Source organism: Miscanthus floridulus, chromosome 1 (assembly GCF_019320115.1).
Source record: "Miscanthus floridulus cultivar M001 chromosome 1, ASM1932011v1, whole genome shotgun sequence".
In the NCBI taxonomy this organism is placed as follows: Eukaryota; Viridiplantae; Streptophyta; class Magnoliopsida; order Poales; family Poaceae; genus Miscanthus; species Miscanthus floridulus.
In genome coordinates this window covers 123,446,845-123,466,155 of record NC_089580.1, presented here as the reverse complement: position 1 = coordinate 123,466,155, position 19,311 = coordinate 123,446,845, and the positions used below count along the sequence as shown (strand labels likewise).

The window sequence follows — 19,311 nt, the reverse complement described above, 5'->3', positions numbered from 1 at the left end:
TCCTCGTCAAAAGGCCGGACGGTTCGTGGCGTTTCTGCGTCGACAGGGCGCTCAATGCGCTCACCGTCAAGGACGCCTTTCCGATCCCGGTGGTTGACGAGTCCTCGACGAGCTCCATGGCGCTAAGTTCTTCACCAAGCTGGACCTCAGGTACGGGTACCATCAGGTGCGGATGCGGCCGGCGGAAGATGTTCGCAAGACGGCGTCCGCACCCACGATGGCCTCTACGAGTTCCTGGTGAGGCATTCGGGCTATGCAATGCTCCGGAACGTTCCAGAGCCTGATGAATGACGTGCTCCGGCCGTTTCTCCGTCGTTTCGTTCTGGTATTTTTTGATGATATCTTATCTACAGCAGGACAGGGCAGATCACCTCCGTCATCTTCGGGCCGTCCTCGACGAACTGCGACACCACCAGCTCTTCGTCAAGCGCTCCAAATGTTCCTTTGGAGCCCCCTCCGTCGCCTACCTCGGCCACATCATCTCTGCGCAGGGGGTGGCCATGGACCGGCCAAGGTTGTAGGCAATCCACGACTGGCCGGCTCCGCGCTCGGGTGCGGGCAGTAGCGGCTTCCTCGGTCTGGCGGGCTACTACCGCAAGTTCGTCCACAGCTACGGGGCACTTGCTGCACCACTGTCGGGGCTCCTCAAGAAGGAGGGCTTCTCCTGGGACGACGCGGCAGCCTCGGCGTTCGCGGCTCTCAAAGCCGCCATCACGGCCGCCCCCGTCCTCGCCATGCCAGACTTCACCAAGTGTTCACCGTCGAGTGCGACGCGTCGACCGTCGGTTTGGGGCGGTCCTGACTCAGGAAGGCACCCGGTCGCCTTCTTCAGCCGGCCAGTGGCGCCCCGCCACCGCGCGCTGGCCGCCTACGAGCGCGAACTTATCGGCCTCGTCCAGGCCGTACGGCACTGGCGGCCGTTATCTCTGGGGGCGGCGCTTCATCGTCAAGACGGACCACTACAGCCTGAAGTATCTTCTCGACCAGCGCCTCGCCACGATCCTCAGCACCAGGGTCGGCAAGCTCTTGGGCTTCTTGACTTATCGGTGAAGTACCGCTCCGGCGCACAAACATCGTCGCTGACGCCCTCTCCCGCCGCTACACCGAAGAGGGGGAGGTCATGGCGATCTCGGCGCCCCGCTTCGACCTCATCGACCGTCTGCGCCATGCCCAAGCCACCGACCCGGCCCTGGTCGCCTCTTACACCCGGGTCCGTGCGGCGCTCGCGCTGCCCCCTGGGCGCTGGTGGATGGCATGGTCACCTACGACGGCCCGCCCTCTACATCCCACCCGCGTCGCCGCTACTCCAGGAGGTCGTGGCAGCCGTCCACAACGATGGCCACGAAGGCATCACCGCACTCTCCATCGACTTCGGCGAGATTTCCACTTCCCCAACATGCGCCGCATCGTGCAGGAGTTCGTGCAGGCCTGCCGTACCTACCAGCAGTACAAGTCGGACCACCTCCGGCCGGCGGGGCTCTCGCAGCCGCTACCCATTGCCATCCGCGGTCTGGGCGACATCGGCATCGACTTCATCGAGGCGCTACCCAAGGTGCAGGGCAAGACAGTCATCCTCTCCGTGGTGGACCGCTTCAGCAAGTACTGTCACTTCATCCCGTTGGCACACCCCTACACCGCGGAGTCCGTCGCCCAGGCTTTTCTTCGCCGACATCGTTCGCCTCCATGGTGTCCCACAGTCCATTGTCTCGGACCGCGATCCGGTTGTTTACGTCGGCGTTCTGGCAGGAGCTTATGCGGCTCACCGGGACAAAGCTCTTCATGTCATCCGCCTTCCATCCGCAGACGGACGGACAGACCGAGGGCCGCCAACCGCGTCATCGTCATGTACTTGCGCTGTTTCTCCGGTGACCGTCCGCGCCAGTGGCTCAGGTGGCTGCCATGGGCGGAGTACATCTACAACACCGCCTACCAGTCCCTCTCTCCGCGACACGCCGTTCCGGGTGGTCTACGGCCGGGATCCCCCGACCATTCGCTCCTATGAGCCGGGCGAGACCCGGGTGGCCGCGGTGGCTCAGGAGATGGAGGAGCGCGCTGCCTTCCTCGACGACGTCCGCTATCGCCTGGAGCAGGCTCAGGTGGCACAGAAGCGCATCTACGACCGGCACCATCGCCCGGTGTCCCTTCCAGGTCGGCGACTGGGCTTGGCTGCGCCTTCGGCAGCGCGCTGCGGCGTCCCTCCCCAACGCGCCCAAGGGGAAGCTCAAGCCTCGCTATATCGGGCCGTATCAGGTCCTGGAGTTGATCAACGAGGTGGCTGTCCGCCTCCAGCTGCCTCCCGGAGCACGGCTGCACGACGTGTTCCACATCGGCGTCCTCAGGAAGTTCGTCGGAACACCGCCGGCTACCCCTCCACCACTACCCCCACTACGGCACGGGGCTGCTGTTCCTGCACCAGCCAAGGTCGCCAAGGCCCGGATCGCCAGGGGCGTGCGCCAGCTGCTCGTCGAATGGCAGGGCGAGCCACCATCTGCTGCTACCTGGGAGGATCTGGATGACTTCCGCTCTCGGTTTTCGGCTTTTCAGCTCGAGGACGAGCTGGACTTCGAGGTGGGGAGAGATGTCATGTGTGGACGGACGTACGCAAGGGCGCAGGCGCGCCCGCGACGTACGCCGCGCGGCTGAGCGCGCAGAGCGCGCGGTCCACCAGCCCGAAGGGGCAACTTCCGGTGGCTAGAAATCAGGGATTGGATTAGAGGCTGTTTTGGTTAGTCCTATAATTAGGGGAATTCCTTCCATAGTTGGTTGAGCCATTGGCTATTTATTCCTGTAAGCAGGGAAGAATGAATTAAGGCAAGATTAATCTCCTATTCTCTTCTTCCTCCACGCCTCCTAGCCCAGCCGGTTGAGAGGGGTATAACCTCCGCCCTGGAAGACTCAGCCGGAGACTACGAGCTTCGTAGTCGAGGGCCAGCTACCTTAAACTACAGTGCCCTTGACACTCTTCTTGATGTTTATAGAAAATGCCATTGTGTTGATGATGCTAGGAAGCTGTTTGACGAGATGCATATCAAGGATGTGCATATGTGGACGACAGTAGTTTGTGCCTGTGCTGAAGATGGCCAACTGGCTACCGCTCGTCAGCTCTTTGATCAGATGCCAGAGAGGAATGCATTTTCATGGAATGCCCTCATCGAGGGATATGTTTGCCATGGGCATCCAATGGATGCACTGAATATGTTTCTACACTTGATGAAGGAAGGTTTGGAGCCAGATCAAATCACCTTGGGTTGTTGCCTGAGTGCTTGTGCAGCTATGCGTTCACTGAAACTTGGGCAGCAGATCCATGGAATGTTGCTAAGTGTGGTTTTGATCGAAGTGCAATGATCATTAGCTCAATCATTGACATGTATTCAAAATGCAGCTTTTTGTCTGGTGCCATAGAGGTGTTCAGCCTAACAGGTAGGGAAAGGAAGAATGCAGTGTTATGGAATGTCATGTTGTCTGCTCTGTGTCATCATGGTCATGAATAGGATGCGATTGGATTGTTTGTTCAGATGATTCATGAAAGACAGAAGCCTGATGCTAATACATTCTTTCTGGTTTTGACGGCTTGCTGCCACTGCGGCCTAGTTGAAGAAGGGATGAATTTTTTTGATTTGATGAGTGAGAGATACAGGATTGTTCCAGGACAAGAGCACTATTTTTGTATGGTTGATTTGGTTAGCCATGCATCATCTTGAATGGATCAAAAGCTCACCATTTAGTTTTAAACGTACGAGTTTGGGAAGTTCTTGTTAGGAATTGCACCATACATGGGAACATTGAATTGTTGAATAAGGTAGAGGAGCAACTGGCTAGATTGGACCATCCAGAATGAATGGATGGTTGTTCTTAGTTTGACTTATGAGGTTGAAGGATGGTCATGCTTGTTCGATGCACAGGAGCCATTCATTTCGATAAGCAGAGATAAGACGACAACAACTGCATCCCGCAGAATTCATGACTGTATTGATCCAAAAGAAACCTCAATGAGGGGGTCAAGTGGACATCGGAATTATGATGTGTTCGGCACAATTGAAAAATAGATCATTGTAAGGACTATTCAAGGAATATTCTCAAATGAATGATGTCCTGCTGTTTGTCTTCCCAATTGATGGGGAATAAAAGGTAGAATTGCAACTTTTCTCAAGCGAACAATGTGCTGTCACATCACATGCTAACATACAGAAGGAACAGGAATTTTGCATCATCTCCCAACTAATCTTCTTAAGAACGATGCAGGCTTTTCAATTTTTTTGTGCAATAATTTATATACATGTTATAGCTGCATGTATTCCAAGAATTCATTCAGGAATGATGTACAGATTCTCATTTTCTTTTCTCTCATTACAGCAAGAGAATATAATTATGTTTTTGTGGTACATGAAACAAATAATCACTTTGATTGCAAATTATGATATACTTCTGGACCATTTGCATAAATCTTTTGTTCTGAATAAGGGAACAAGATGTGACAAGCCACTGGTCCTCCAAAAAAAAAAGAGAAAGCTACTCTTTAATCCTCAAGGAGATCGTTCTGTTCTTCGACAGATTGCATGTCAGCTGGCTCAGGAATCTGGATAAAAGTATTTACATTGTTGATCTCCGAATATTTTTCTGCCACATCCTGACGAGCATAGAAAAGGAAACCTCAAATTAAGAGCAATAGCAATTATATTCTATATACCCTTCTTAGATCTAAAGACGTACACTTTGGAATTCTTACCGTATATGCATGTACCACTGGCAAACATTTCTCAACATCACAAAAACAATATATCCTTTCATACATTTTATAATATTTCTTTTCACAAGAGTACATGCCACTTGAAACAAAGAATCAACACACTGTCAAAAGCAAATGGTTTTATTCAATTAAGCCAATAGGTCAATAACTAGAAAAGGACATGTCTAGATGTCCTGCATTTACATGGGACAGCATGAGAATACAAGTGAAGCTAATCCCACACTAATCAAATTCATATATGTACATCTCAAATCCCATACTTAATGATACCATTTTAGTTCACAGATACTATATGTGCGCTCATTTTGAACATACATGTACTCCATTCTCCAAGACAAAAAATGTTCTATACCACTACATATTCTACTAAGCAGAGTTTACTCTGATTTTCCTAGCCAAGTATATAGATGGTTCTGGGTCCATTCAGCAAATATTTGTGCAACTAAATTGCATATTTGGTGCTCTCTTCCATATTTGTGAACCTTCGAGCTCTTCACTCTGTATCTTGTACTTTTTCAGGTCTTGATGTTCTTGCTTAGTACGGGGACACAATCTTGTACTCCCTCCATTTTTTTTACACGTCGTATTAGTTTTTTTCTTAAGTTAAACATTCTTAAATCTTAACTTTGACTATCAATTTAACTTAGGACAAAACTAATACAACATGTAAAAACACAGAGTATGTTTTTGAAAAATTCCCATTGCACATTTGAGCCATCTGCTAATATGTTGACCTGGAAGATGCAGGAGGTCATTTATAATGCTTTTCCCAAACTGGCACAGAATACACTAGAGTTCCCAGAACAAAAGAAAGCAGGAAAGTGGATGCGGCATAAACAAGGCCCTGGCAATCTGCCCGCTTCTTCTCATTGTATACACTTCAGCAGCAAAAGTAGACACTGTGCTCAAGCAACCAAGGAAGCCAAGCTGTATTCCACTAATAATAGTTGTCGATCGCTCTGTATGTACCTGTAAGAAAAAATCAACGAATCAGATATACAGGCTAATGTATGGAAGAGTCAATATACCCACAACAAATCGTGAATTTGTATGAAAAATTATTTGGCCATACCGCTTTGGAGGTTACAGCAAGAATGGCCATGATGCCTGCAGCAAGAACATTGGCTACCAGGGTCCCAATGGGCAGCCATTTCAAGGATCTCTGCTTGCCAATTCCCTGGCCATTGAGCCTTGCCAGGTACCAGCGTAGCCAAACTCCTGGAGGTGCTACCGAACAGCCCATCCAAAGGACAGCACCGTCAGCAAGACTATGCATCTTTACTACAGTCAACACTATGCTCAAAATCCAAAAGAAAGACATCAAAATTATCATCACTGACAAAATCACAAACTGCTTAGTCCTGGTATCCACCCTCCAGTGCTTCCAGTCATATTTGTGACCTATCAAACTCTTCTCCGTGATGTATTTCAGGATCAAACTCCGTAGGCGCTCACCCGTCTCAGCACCAATCGTGATGGATTCATTGACAATGAACATCCCTGAATCAATGTTGTTAGCCATCAGAAGGATTATTTTCTTCCTATTTTTGGTTTGATAATATCTAATTCAGGACATATTGCACTTTATCATAAAAATGATGATGAGATACCTAGTACTACGCCCGCTATAGCATATACCCAGTGGCCTTTGGAAGACAAACCAACCATTTTCTGGTTCCACCCACTGAAGGTTGTAAGGCTTCCCATGTATCCAGTTGTGATTCCGACGATAAGATGGTCAGATATGTATCGTATATCAGCCTTGAATATGATACCAAACCAGCCCATCAAGAAAGATCCAAGCTGGCCCAAGAAATTTGGCAATCAACATGAGTTAGTACATATCAAATCCCCTGTAGTTTCTCTACAACTCAAGGTGTAACTTTAACACTAAAAGGATTGCGCATACCATATTAGATGGAAGGTCAGGGTAAAGCGGGCTTTGGTCTGAGGTGAGTGCCAAGCAGTCTGGGCCAAACAGCTTTTGGAGCCCATACCTTGTGAATACCTGATTAGTTATTTAAAAGCATAATTAGTCCAAGGGAACTGGAATAATGCAAGATAGGTAATCATCCTCTAATAGCAATCTTGCCAGATCCTTCAATGATCTAGACATCCACACATCAGTACTTGGTGCTGGCAGACACCTAAGTTGGTACAGTATGTGCTCAAAAGTATCAATGTAAGATTTCTCTAAATTTCAATGGTCCAGGACCTCCATTAGTAAAAGCATGAAACACCAAGTGTTGCAACATTACATTAGATCAGCATAGATTAAGTAAGAGCTACCACAAAGAACCTCATGCAAAATGTTGGAGAGTTACCCCGAAAAAGCCAAAGACAGCTAAATGGATCATGTAAGCAGCATAGTCGAGCCTCAGAGAAAGCTTATATGGTTCAACCTAGAGCAAACCAAAGCATTGTTATGTTAGCACATATAGCATAAAATACAACCTTTCAGCAATATATCAATGGATAAGCAGCTGCTCAACTCAATTACTATCTTTACCTTGGTAGATGAATCTGCTAGGACGTTAGAAATAGTAGTATCTTTTGTCTCTGCTGAAGATGCAGGTGCTGATGCAAATTTGTTGCTGTTTTGCTTTATTGCATCATCTGGAAGAGGGCCAATCTTATGATGCTCAGAGATTCTTGCTGTATCCTCATCAACATCGCCTTCGGGTGATAGAACACGACCACTTTCGATGAGCTGAGCCAGAACTGAGCTATCGATGTCTCCTAGCAATTGATCCGCCGACTGAAGAGAATGCCTCATCGAGCTCAGTATGGAGTCCCCCATATCCCTTGAGAGGCTGATGGATCCCCTTGAGCCCTGTCTGCTGCTTCTCCTGCTTAACATTGAGCCAGACCTACTAGCTAACGGAGGACCAGTGGAATCCATAGATGTGCTTCTCGCATAACCCAGGTTATTTCCCTCAGAAACATTGCTCCTAGCTGAGGAGCTCTCCATTCTTTGTCAGGATTGTTTCTTCGGCTACAAAGACAGATAACAACCCTGCACAAAAAGTCAATGTTATGACATGAGTCAGTAATCCATGATCCATAATTTTCCTTTCTTTTCTTCATTTAAAATTCACAGGCCATATAAATTATGGAAGCATGGGAACCAAACAATGAGTAGGGCAAAAAGATAGGATTTGGTACGTTTTTGTAGGTATCTGGACAAATCACATCACAGCTCTGAAGACGGAGGAGACTGGAGAGTCGTGTTTATAGGCAACATTTTTTTTTCTTCAGTCAAATCAAATAGTTCGCAGTACATGTACGTCACTATTCTCCAAACATCGAAATGGAACTTTTATGAAAGAAAGAAAAATGGGAACCGTCCGGAGTTCCTGAAAGGGACAGGGAACTTTACCGGGAACACATATGGCACACGCGAAAAAAATTGTAGGAGCGAGAAAGGACACCTAAACGAAGACCAGAAACAGATAATTAGTTTAATCAAAAAGTAAGGGTGGAAAAGAAGAAAATATAAACATATCTGAAACCGTGACAGCGCCTTTGAAGCGAGCGAAACAAGTGGCGTCTTCTGATTACTCTGCTACTGAATTGAATAGATAGACTAAAAGAAAAGTATCGATCCCGCTAAAGGTGCCTGCCTTTGACATCTCGATACTGATTGTTTGATTGTGAGTAATCAACTGGTCTAGTCTAATCGCGATGCCAATTGTTAATTAACAAGTAGCCTAATCTAACCAGTGCCCGGTGCCTTTTAGCTCTAAAGGTTCCATGGTCAAGTAAGGTGGGAGGAAGATCAGCAGGACGGACGAACCTCACGTGGCCACACCTACCTAGTTTCGATGCTTGCATCTCGGTCTCTCTCTCTCCGTCTCTTGTTCATCCATGCATGGAGATGAAGAGAGATGGGCCAGAGGAGAAGAAGATCTGAGAGATCTACACATAATTGAAAACACTAGTCTAATCGCGATGCCAATTGTTAATTAACAAGTAGCCTAATCTAACCAGTGCCCGGTGCCTTTTAGCTCTAAAGGTTCCATGGTCAAGTAAGGTGGGAGGAAGATCAGCAGGATGGACGAACCTCACGTGGCCACACCTACCTAGTTTCGATGCTTGCATCTCGGTCTCTCTCTCCGTCTCTTGTTCATCCATGCATGGACATGAAGAGAGATGGGCCAGAGGAGAAGAAGATCTGAGAGATCTTCGGAGCAGCTGGATGCACGGGGAACAACGGGAAAGACGAGCTCCAAGAATTACCTTGGTTTGGATTTGGGAACTCGAGGAGGAGGGAGGAAGCGACTGGCGAGCCGACGGTGGGTGGCGCGGCCGGGCCTTCTCTCTGTCTCCTCGGTCCTCGTCTTCAGACTTGAGGTCTCGTCCACGTCAGCAGTTAGGCAGGGCAATGTTTTATAGTGCTGCTTCTCTTCCCTCCCTTTTATATTATATAAGAAAAAATGTTCCTGGCCATACTAGTATGATTCGCCAAGCTGTATGCCTGTATGGCACAGTAAAAGAATAAGCTAAAATGTTAAATGGTGGCATTAGCCGCAAGAAAAAGCGTTAAAATTAACATGTTAAATGGTGGCAGTAGCTGGAAGAAAAATCGTTAAAATTAACTCAAGTAAGTGACAGGGCCTAAGATTTTGAGGTTGGGTATTCAAAATGTAAAGCCTAATATTCAGTATGTATAATACCGCATAGACGTAATTACATAATATATATATATCAAATATATAACACATAATTGAAAACTCTTCCTCTTCATGGTTCAGATCTAAAAATGAAAACATGGAATCACCTAGATAGCCAATTTCACTTACACTAAGCGCGTGTTTAGTTGGCTGGATTTTAGAATTTGGGCTATCGTAGCACTTTCGTTTTTATTTGGCAATTAGTGTTCAATCATGGACTAATTAGGCTCAAAACGTTTATCTCGCAATTTCCAACTAAACTGTGCGATTAGTTTTTTTCCGTCTACATTTAATGTTCCATACACGTATCGCAAGATTCGATGTGATAGGTACTGTAGCACTTTTTGGGAAAAAAATTTTTGAAACTAAACAAGGGCTAAGGCGTGCGCCGGGCATTGGTCTATGCTCTGCAGGACGCCCGAACAGAACCCGTTGGACGCCCCGAAGCCTGAGCACACCGGTCACCGGGCGCGCGCCGTGGAGCCAGCTCCCACCCTTGCGGCGTGGAGCCGCTTCGACGCAACGGCGCCTCGCGCCCCCGCTAAGGATGGCAATGGGTAAATCTCCATCGGGTATGGCCACTCCAGACCCATCCCGCCATAAAAATTTGGTACCATCAGAATACCCATATCCATCATGAGTGGGGAATTTTTCCTAGACCCATACCCGGCCAGGTAAATCATACCCGTCGAGTCACCCGTACCCGCCAATAATTTATTCATGCACATGAAAATCAACAATTCAACAGCAATCACCACTAACCAGAGCACACAAAATTAGACAAATAATAGCATATAATAATATCTTCTACAAATTAAGATTCCTTTCTATTTAGTTTCTCCTCTACATTAGTCATGATTAATGTAGAAGTTATTGATTATAGACATGGTTTCGGGAACTTCCAAGTGGAGTATTGGACTCGTTGACTCCAGAACAAGTGATGCACTGCAACACTGAAGAAGAGTGTAGCCATCTTGCAAGTACCCTACCTTCTATTAAAGCAGCATTACTTGAATGGGCCATCAATCTCATGGCAGATGCGGTGAAAAATGAAAGCTACAACAAGATGAATGCTCGCAACATTGCTATGGTTTTTGCACCAAATATGACCAAGGTTACTGGCAAGCATATTTGTTTCTCTCTACTGCATTACTTTTCAGAATATATAGTCTAACCACGGAGCATTGATCTCTTTCAAATGGCTGGGTATTTTTCACCTATGGGTAAACGGTTACGGGGACTGCTGGAACATACCCATATCCACGTACCCGATGGGTGATGGGTTTGATTTATTTACGTACCCATAGATAGTGTGTTTAGTCCATATTTAAACCCTAATAGAATAAATACCCGTTAGATATCAGGTCGAGGGTCGCTATCGCCATCTTTAGCCCCCGCCCGACGCCCGCCCTCGTGGCCTCACGTCCGCCTCCGGTTGCCTGCCGCGGAGCCGCGTCACGCCCGGCTGCCCGCACGTAGGCCGCTCGCCGTGGAGCCGCTCACCCAGTTGCCGCCACCGCCACCGAACGCTAGTGTTTGGGGTTGCCGGTCGCGGTCGGGACTCGGGATTCAGGGATAGAAATCGACCGAAGCGAACGCGAGAGACCGTGACTTGCGTCAGGGCGAGATCCTCGGCAGTTGGCTTCGACAACGACATAGAACAGTCCGAAGAAGGATCGCCGTACGATCCCACGTGCAGGCGCTTGGGCTTGCTGTTTCGACCCACTTGTTGCCTCTCCGGTTCCGGCCCAATACATGCGACACGGCCCAGTTCTGCACAAGGGACTAGAAGCAAGGAGCCAGGCAGGATCCTCTCAAACAAAAAAAAAAAAAAAAGAGAGAGAGAGAGAGCCTGGAGGCTCTCCGACGCTACATGCTTACCCACATATTAAATATTTGTCAGCACAAATTTCGATATTCACGTACATCGCTGACATGACCTAGCATCTCTTTTCCCCACTAATTCCTACTCCCTCAGTGTTCGTAGCCACGATTTACATGTCAATAACTTTAATTTGATTTATAAAAAATACATGTAATATTTTTATCTTTAAATAAATTTATTAAAAAACTAGATTCAAATATCTATCAAATGATATTAATTATGTATCATGAATATTAATATCGTTTAATATATATTTAGTCAAAGTTATTTTTCGAGAAGCGAAAATGACAGACATTTAGGGATGGAGGGAGTACCTGCATAGCACATAGTTATCTCCAATATTTATAGCAAATAATGGTTTGCTGGTTTTCCTACGTTGTGCCGATTGATTATTTGCTTAGGTACAACCGTACAACTCATCCATATGGTATGCTAGCCAATTAGCCGTCTAGCTATCGGTTACCTGCTCAGTCCACTGCTTCATGTCTCACTTTGTCTGTTTTCTCATCTCTGCAAAATATATTTTTGTACTAGGCACCTGTTATTCAGCAAATCTGGCGTCAAACTCTTGCAATTTCGATTTTGTGCGTCCCACTTATCTCTATTGGATAGTTGGTATTCGATGAACAACAGTTCAGTAAGTAACATTTTCCTGTTGTATATGCTGTAATTGTCGATCATGCATTTCTTAAATATATTTAACATAGGTTGCAATTTTTTGTTATGTTCTTGTTTTATTTGAGCCAAATTATTTTTATATCTATACCTAATAATAAAGAGGTAAAATTTCAGCCCAAAATTTCTCACCATTTATTTTGGTCTAGCCTCCCCTAACTAACTCCGTGAATATAGATGTCTTTTTTAGTTTGTTTATAACCCTCCTATTTTATATATAGTGATTTGACACAAGTATAGTTAAGAATCCTATTCTAATTCAAATAGATACCTTCGAGTAAGTTAAATAGGGATTCTAATAACCGAATAAGAATCCTAAATCTATCTATCTTCATCTCTATTGCTTTCTCTCTCGCAGATCATATCCAGAGAGAAACAGGCACCGCTGCCCACCAGTCCGTCGCCCCTCACGACCTGTCCCATGTCTATCACTATTTTTCCATTGGAAATGCTAGACGTCCGACAATAAACTCCCCTCCGGACGCGTGGCATGGCGTGCACCACAACTTTTACGTCATTGTCGCACACGCTGCTCATCTAAATAAATAAAAAACAAAATCAACTCATGGCCGCCTCGTTCCGCACGCGCCGCCTGCCCAATGATGTCCTCTCTCTCGTTCTTCTCTGCTGCTCCGCTCTCTCTCTCTCGCTTGTCCATCCCGGCGCGCGCCCTCCCTACCCCGGCGTCCTCCTCCCCCACCCCGGCATCCTCACCCACTAGGAGCCCCCAATGCTGTAGATCCGGTGGCCCTCTCCCCCACCCCGGCGAGATCCATGAAGCACGACGCGAGATCCATGGAGGTGGTGTGGCGGTTGTCGATGTTTTACCACCGATAGCCTGCCACGGGGGTACCCGGGGCAGTATGTTTGGGCTTCGGCGTATGCCGAACTCGATGGTTAACGCAAGACACAGTCGATTTATCCTGGTTCAGGCCCTCGATCGTAGATCGAGTAATAACCTTACGTCCAGTCGGCGTTAGCCTTTGCGTTGGATTGATTGTCAAGTGTTGTGTTGTACAATGGTCGTGTGTCCCTTATCCCAGGAGTCATGCCCTCCTTTATATAGTCAGGAGGCCAGAGTCCTAGTCGTTTACAATGAGATTTCCTAGTAGGATTACTTAATAGCTATACTACTAAGATTACATGGGGAGAATCCTAGTTGGACTAGATATTCTCTCTCCCTTGCAGGGTATCCTGTGGGTCCCGCATCGACAAGCCCCCGAGCACTTCATGGTTGAGCTCCGAAAGTCTCGCTTTGCTTCTTCAAGTCTTGTTGAGTAGGAACAAAATGTCATCCGAGTACTTTCTGGAGTGAAACCTTGTAGCGCTTCTTGGGATCTTCGAGTGGTGAGTGCTTTTTGAAGAAAAAGTACATCCACCTGGTTGTAGCCCCCGAGCCTCTCGCTATTTGGAACAAGGAGCTGGAGGATCTTGTCTTGAAGTTGCTCTGATTGTTCGTTGAAGTTTTATGAAAAAAAGAACTCGAATATGGCTCGTTCCGGGTTCTTTTTGTCGTAGTGTCTTGAAGTGATCTGCGTTGAGGAAGTCTTTTGGTGACGTGCGCTTTTTCGAAGAAAAAGTGCACTCACTGAGTGTAGCCCCCGAGCCTCTTGCTATTTGGAACAAAAAGTTGGAGGCTCTTGAATCTTGTCTTCAAAAAATTCTGTGGCTATGTATCCTGCTTTCTCCGAGTTCTTCTCTTTTAGAAAAGAAGTCGGATGAAGAGTCTTGATGTGTTGTCATCGTTGTAGTCTTGAGCTTCTTGTATTCTTGGTCCTTTGTCTTTGGTTCCAAGCCTCCGGGGGGTAGTTGAAATGAAAGGCCAAGCTCCCTAGCTTAGTGTTGATTAAGCTATGATGTTGGCCGAGGCCCCGAGCGTATATCCGTGTTGTTTTGTTCGGGAAGAACTCGGATGCGAGGTCTTGGCGTATTCTTTGATAGTCTGCTATTGTCAGATGTAGTTGTATGGTGGTGGTTGAGTGTAAATGCCTTTTGTTCACGGGTTGTACTGTGCTGGTATATTCTTCCGAATATGCCCGTCTTTGAGTACTGCCTCTTCTCGCCTGAGTCGTCCATTATTGTGTCATGTCTTTTCACTGTGTCCTTTGTTAGGCTTATTTCGTTGGTACTCCTAGTCCATGTGCACCGATCCTTTGGTCTATAAATACTGTCCCGGAGTGCTTGTTTTCATTCATTGGATACTCTGTTGAAGCCTTGGTGGTCATGAACATGGTAGTTTGTGAAGTAGAGCAGCCCCCGGGCATGTTTTGTAGTTTCTGTGTGTCTTGTCGTAGCTGGAGGAAGTCTTGTGATAGGGATTAGAGGTAGGCTAATCCCGTGACAGCATTGTGCCAGGATATACGTGGTGGTAGTTGGAGGAAGTCTTGTGATGTAGGCTTTGTTCCTTCATCCGGCAGTTCTGGGTTGATCCTCGTCGCCTGTCTTGAGACCGTCCGGTGCAGATCAACACCATATCCAGCATCACATCGGTCTTGGGTAGACAGATGCCCGCCAGCCTTCTCTGCTCCATGTTGCCCTGCCGTGCTGCCGATTTCCGCCTTGGATGCACTACGTTCGTCCTTTGAAGAAAACAGTGTAGCTGATGGCGGTCTGTCCTTCTGAGTAGCAATTTGGGACACGTAGTCGTTCTAAAGCCTAGTCGTGTCCGTGTTCCTCTTTGCTACTTTGCTTTTCGTGGTGCCGAGTTCGTTGGGTCTTGTATGATTTGTAATCTTCTATTTTTGAAGTCACTTGTAATGTAACGAATCTTGTCTTCTGAGTTGTCTTTGACTTTTCTGTTGTGATCCCTGTCGTTCATGAGACTACCGAGTTCTTTCTTACATAACCGGGTTCTTTTGTTCCTCGTGAGGTAGCCCTTTTTTTTCTTGGTTCAACGAGTTGTTCTTGTGGCTATCTGATAACCCTGTTGTGGTGCTGCGTGGATAAGTCTGAAATCTGCCCGTTGGTTTGTACCGTTGTGTGGATTCGTGCCCTCCGTCGTTTTAGCTGCGTCGGTAAATGGACCGTTGCGTTCCCACGCTGTGCTTTAACGGGCCTTATGGGCCGTTTGTATCACTAAGAAATCTATTTAAAGACCTTTTATCTTCCTTTCCCTTGTCGCCCAGCTCTTGCCTTTAAACCCTAGTTCTCAAAAACCCGCCGCCATCATTATCGTCATCGCCTGAGCACCATCATTCTAGCTTCATCCTCCTTAGCGCCTTTGTTGCTTCCGCCAGTTCATGGGAAAGAAGAAGACCGCAAGCAAATCTCAGGCGACCTTCATGGACGAGGAGTCATCCCTATCTTTGATTGAAAACCAGGAGTTCGTGGCCATGAGGGCAGCTTAGAAGGTTTGGCCGGCTCCAACAACCAGCGAAGACCAGCTGCGCGAGCTCGTTAGTGATGGCTTGATCCAAAGCAAAGTCATCGCTGAATGGAGAGTTCCGGGCGAGCATCGGGTTCCGGCCCCGGGTCCTGGTGAGATTGTCCTTTTTATTTCTTTTGTCCGCGCTGGACTTTATCTTCCTGCTTCCGTCTTCCTTCATCAGTTTCTTGGGTATTTCGGGGTTAGTTTGAACCATCTAACCCCCAATGCTGTTCTCCATCTTTCTGTTTTTGTTCACCTTTTGCGAAGCCTTCCTTGGGATCCCTCCTTCTCTATCTCTTTTTCATTTTTTCTTTCGCCTAAAACCTCAACCCCGCCGCGAGGAAACCAGTGCCCTCGGCGGTTGCAGGATTCAGTTTCGCCAGGGTCTCAAAATCAAGTTTTTTGATATGACCTGGTCGATTCTGTCAAGGATTGGCGCGCCGAGTGGTTTTACGCTGCCAATTTGATCCCTTCTCTTGTTGTTCACTCCGGATCCGGTCCCATGGCGAATGACCGGTGGGACAAGAAGCTTGAGTCTCCTGCTGAGATTCAAGCGATCCAGCCACTCCATGATAGGATTAGCACGCTGAAACAGTAGGGATTGACCGGCTTTGGTATTGTCTCAAGTTTTCTTTGTCGCCGGGTTCAGCCCTTGAAAGAGCGGAAACATCTCGGCTTTGAGTATTCTGGGGCCGAGGATCCTTCACGCATGGTCCTAGCTTTTGAGCTGACCGGTGAGGAGGTACTCGAGCGTCTCTAGAAGATGCTGAAAGGAGTGAGCGTCATTCCTCCTGCCGTCCCTGAGTACTCGGCCAACAACCCGCCCCCAGCTGTGAGTTGTCTATCCTTTTTTTTTATTTGAGTTCTTTATGTACTCTTGCTACGTCCGTTCTTGCTTAGCTTTTCCTTGTCTTGGTGTTTTGTCTTTTTTTGTAGGAGCTTGGGTGGAACTTTGTTGATCCGATCCCCCTTGATGTTCTCCCTGCTGTGGCGGAGACTAGGGATCGTCTAGCCGGTACTTCTGCAATTAGTAAGTCTCAAACTTTTATAGCCCTTCCTGGGGTTTCTTTCAGATTTGTTGATGTATATGAAGAGTATGTTCCTCGTCTAGTCCCTCGCGGTCCTCGCAGTGTCCCAAAGAGGGGGCGAATGGACGGGTCTTCATCTGGCTTGCCTGTCTCTAAGAAGCCTCACAAACCAAGTACTCCCTCAGGTACTCCAGTTGTTGCTAGCATGCTCTTAGGTGAGCACATTTAGTACTCTTTGTTCTTTTATTTTCATGTTTCTCTCTTGAACCGAGTACTTTTCATCTCTTTTTCAGCAGGTGCTCTGGTTTCGCTGGCTGAGGAAGAAGAGGATGATGAAGTTCCCCTCATCATGCGGCGGTGAGTTGTTTTTCATATTCTTGTCGCATTGAATTTTTCCTCTTTGTTTTTAATTTTAGTCTTGAACTTTTTTGAAGTAATCGGAGGTCGGGTGTGAGTTCTTCCGAGGCTCTCGTGCCGACTTCTTCCGAAGCTCCGGGGTTGAGTTCTTTGGTTGCCTCTGCCCCGAGCTGTACTGCTCCTCCGGTGCAGAGTTCTTCCATGGCTCCAGCTCCGGCTTCTTCCGCAGCTCCGTTGTCGGCTGTCCCGCTCCCGTCGCTGGGTGGCGGGGACGTCTTCACCGTCGTGGTTCCCCCTGCGAGGCCTTCTCTTGGCTTCGCAAAGAAAAAAGTAGTCGGGTGAGTAGATTCTTGCTTTATCTTTTTGGCTTTTATCTTCCTTCCTCTGGTTCTTATTGGTGCTTCCTTTTATCACTTTTCAGTGTTTCGTCTTCTCTAATTTTTTCATCGACTTCTTCTCTGCCTCCCGCCGTGCCAACGAGTTCTGAGCCTCGAGACTCACAACATTCTGTTGATGAAGTCGCGGCGGGGGCTTCAGAGCTACCTAGCGGAGTCGCGGACTTGGTCGCTCCGGAGGTAACTGTGGCTGTCGCGCCGGGTTCTTCTGGGGGTTTGGCTCCGGCTTCCCTAGAGGTTGCTCTGGTCGCTCCTCCTTCACCCCAGCCGGCTTCTCTTTCCCCTTCTTTTGCCTCCGGCGGCCCCTCCCTGTCCGATGACGTGGTGCAACAGTTCGATGCCACTCATCGGTTATCGGAGCTGATCGCAGCCTGGGGGAGCTTGTCGACCCTCGCGACTTCTTTTGGTGAAAAGCTCCAGGTAAGTTTTACTGCCACTTCTCTTTTGCATGCTTGTTTTTCTTCTATCCTTACGCCTTGTTTCTCTTTGCCTCTTTCTGCTCAGTCTTTTTCTCGTGATCATTCTGGCTTCTTTTTCTCATCTGAAAATGAGAGGAAGTTGTCTTCGGAGGTGGACGCTCTGAAAGCCGATCTTGACCTTCTCCGGGTTGAGTTGGAGACGGAGCGTCAATTGCACCAAAAGGAGGAGAAAGCCCTTCGCGCCCGGGTAGTGGAGACGGAGAAATAGAGAGATGCTGCGGTGGAGTCTGCGAAGAATGAATGCAAAGGTGCCGCGGGTTCTGCCTGTTTCTTCTTGTATTTTGACTTCTTTTTCCGCTGACTTGTTCTTTGGTGTTCTGTCTAGCTCTCCGAGTTGAGAAACAAAAGCTCTCGGAGAGTATTGATGAAATGAAGGCCCTTGTTCGTTCTAGTCATAATAGAGCTGAGGAGGTAAATACTCATGCTGAGGAAGAACTCGCCCTTGTTAGGCTGATTAGGCGTGGAGCTGACAAAGATCTTGTGTAGGCCCAAAAAACCATTGAAGGCTTGTCCGGGAAGCTGGCGACGGCTACCGAGAATTGGAATGCCTTGTGGAAATCTTTTCGTTCGGTGGCCGATGTCCTTCGGACTCCAGCGGATGACGGGCAATCTTGGGCGCAGTTCATTCCCCGGATTCCGACTCGTTTCCAAGAGTTCGCGAAGAGGTGTGCCCAAGTATGTACCAAGAATGTGCTGGCCCAGGTCCGGGTCCTTGCTCCAGAAGCGCCTCTCTCCAAAATAGCAGAAGAAGCTGAAAGCCAAGAATATCTTGACGCCGTTGAAAGGATGGAGCCCGAGGTTGAAGATCTAGCCAGTAGGGTTGTAGATAGTCTAAATATTGATATTTCCCTTTCCGATGACAACGCCTGACTCGGTTGAGCGTCCTCTTGTAATATTACACTTCTTTTTAAATGAAGATTCTTTATCTTTGTCGATGTATTCTTTGCATGGGTTCGGTTGAAGTTACTTGACTTGCTGAGTACCTTGTGTTGTTCCCGTCTCTGCTCCGTAAGACAACTCTGTGCGTTATTCTGATGAGGCCCCTCGATTTGTCGAGTACTTTTATTTTCTTCTTTCCTTTGTGATTCGTCGAGTGCTTTGTCCGTGCTATGACTTGTTAGATGTAGATCTTTGTGTTAACAACCTTTCGCCTGCGCTATGTAAAACGACTCGGTATAGAATGTTGCCTCGACAAACTTCGGTGTCCGAGTGCTTTCTTGAGTGGCGCTTGTGCTTTTGTGAGGAAAAAGTATTCCTATCTGGATGTAGCCCCCGAGCCTCTCGCTTTTCGGAACGAAGTGCTGGAGGATCTTTTGAAGTTAAATTTCGGTCGACTCAGCCAATTTGCTTTTTGTTGGCTTTTAGCTACCCTCATCAGCAAGTTATAGCGTTTTTTCAGCTATTTTGCTCTTGGCTGGGATGCTCAGGCATGTTTTCAGCCATTTTGCTTTTTGTTTCGGGTGTTAGCTTTTAGCTACCCTCATCGGCGGGCTCAAGCCTCTTTTCAGCTATTTTGCTCTCGGCCGGGATGCTCAGGCATGTTTTCAGCCATTTTGCTTTTTGTTTCGGGTGTTAGCTTTTAGCTACCCTCATCGGCGGGCTCAAGCCTCTTTTCAGCTATTTTGCTCTCGGCCGGGATGCTCAGGCATGTTTTCAGCCATTTTGCTTTTTGTTTCGGGTGTTAGCTTTTAGCTACCCTCATCGG

General features: G+C 47.5%; 1 protein-coding gene across 5 annotated transcripts; it reads right to left on the bottom strand.

Moving 5' to 3' along the window:
* Window positions 1-4,294: 4,294 nt before the first annotated feature.
* LOC136540087 (fluoride export protein 1-like) lies at window positions 4,295-9,141 on the bottom strand. Of its 5 annotated transcripts, XM_066532094.1 has the most exons (10): window positions 8,127-8,145; window positions 7,913-8,038; window positions 7,257-7,763; window positions 7,072-7,149; window positions 6,657-6,755; window positions 6,358-6,550; window positions 5,820-6,247; window positions 5,482-5,716; window positions 4,727-4,848; window positions 4,295-4,627 (listed from the first exon to the last, which is right to left on the bottom strand). In XM_066532094.1, the coding sequence occupies exons 3-8, from the start codon at window positions 7,716-7,718 to the stop codon at window positions 5,537-5,539; spliced, it is 1,440 nt and encodes a 479-aa protein (XP_066388191.1). In that variant the 5' UTR covers window positions 7,719-7,763; window positions 7,913-8,038; window positions 8,127-8,145; the 3' UTR covers window positions 4,295-4,627; window positions 4,727-4,848; window positions 5,482-5,536. The 5 variants fall into 5 exon arrangements, with proteins under 5 accessions (XP_066388191.1, XP_066388178.1, XP_066388184.1 ...); XM_066532081.1 differs by lacking the exons at window positions 7,913-8,038; window positions 8,127-8,145 and adding an exon at window positions 8,987-9,141; XM_066532087.1 differs by lacking the exons at window positions 7,913-8,038; window positions 8,127-8,145 and adding an exon at window positions 8,830-8,980.
* Between the last annotated feature and the right edge of the window lie 10,170 nt (window positions 9,142-19,311).

What these genes read in the sequence shown, in the direction of transcription:
- LOC136540087 (XM_066532081.1), bottom strand. Translation starts at nt 7,718, where the DNA reads ATGGAGAGCTCCTCAGCTAGGAGCAATGTTTCTGAGGGAAATAACCTG. An exon ending in CTGTCTTTGGCTTTTTCGGG is followed by an intron (nt 6,756 to 7,071) that starts GTAACTCTCCAA and finishes ATAACTAATCAG; the next exon opens with GTATTCACAAGGTATGGGCT. An exon ending in TTGCTGTAACCTCCAAAGCG is followed by an intron (nt 5,717 to 5,819) that starts GTATGGCCAAAT and finishes TTTTTCTTACAG; the next exon opens with GTACATACAGAGCGATCGAC.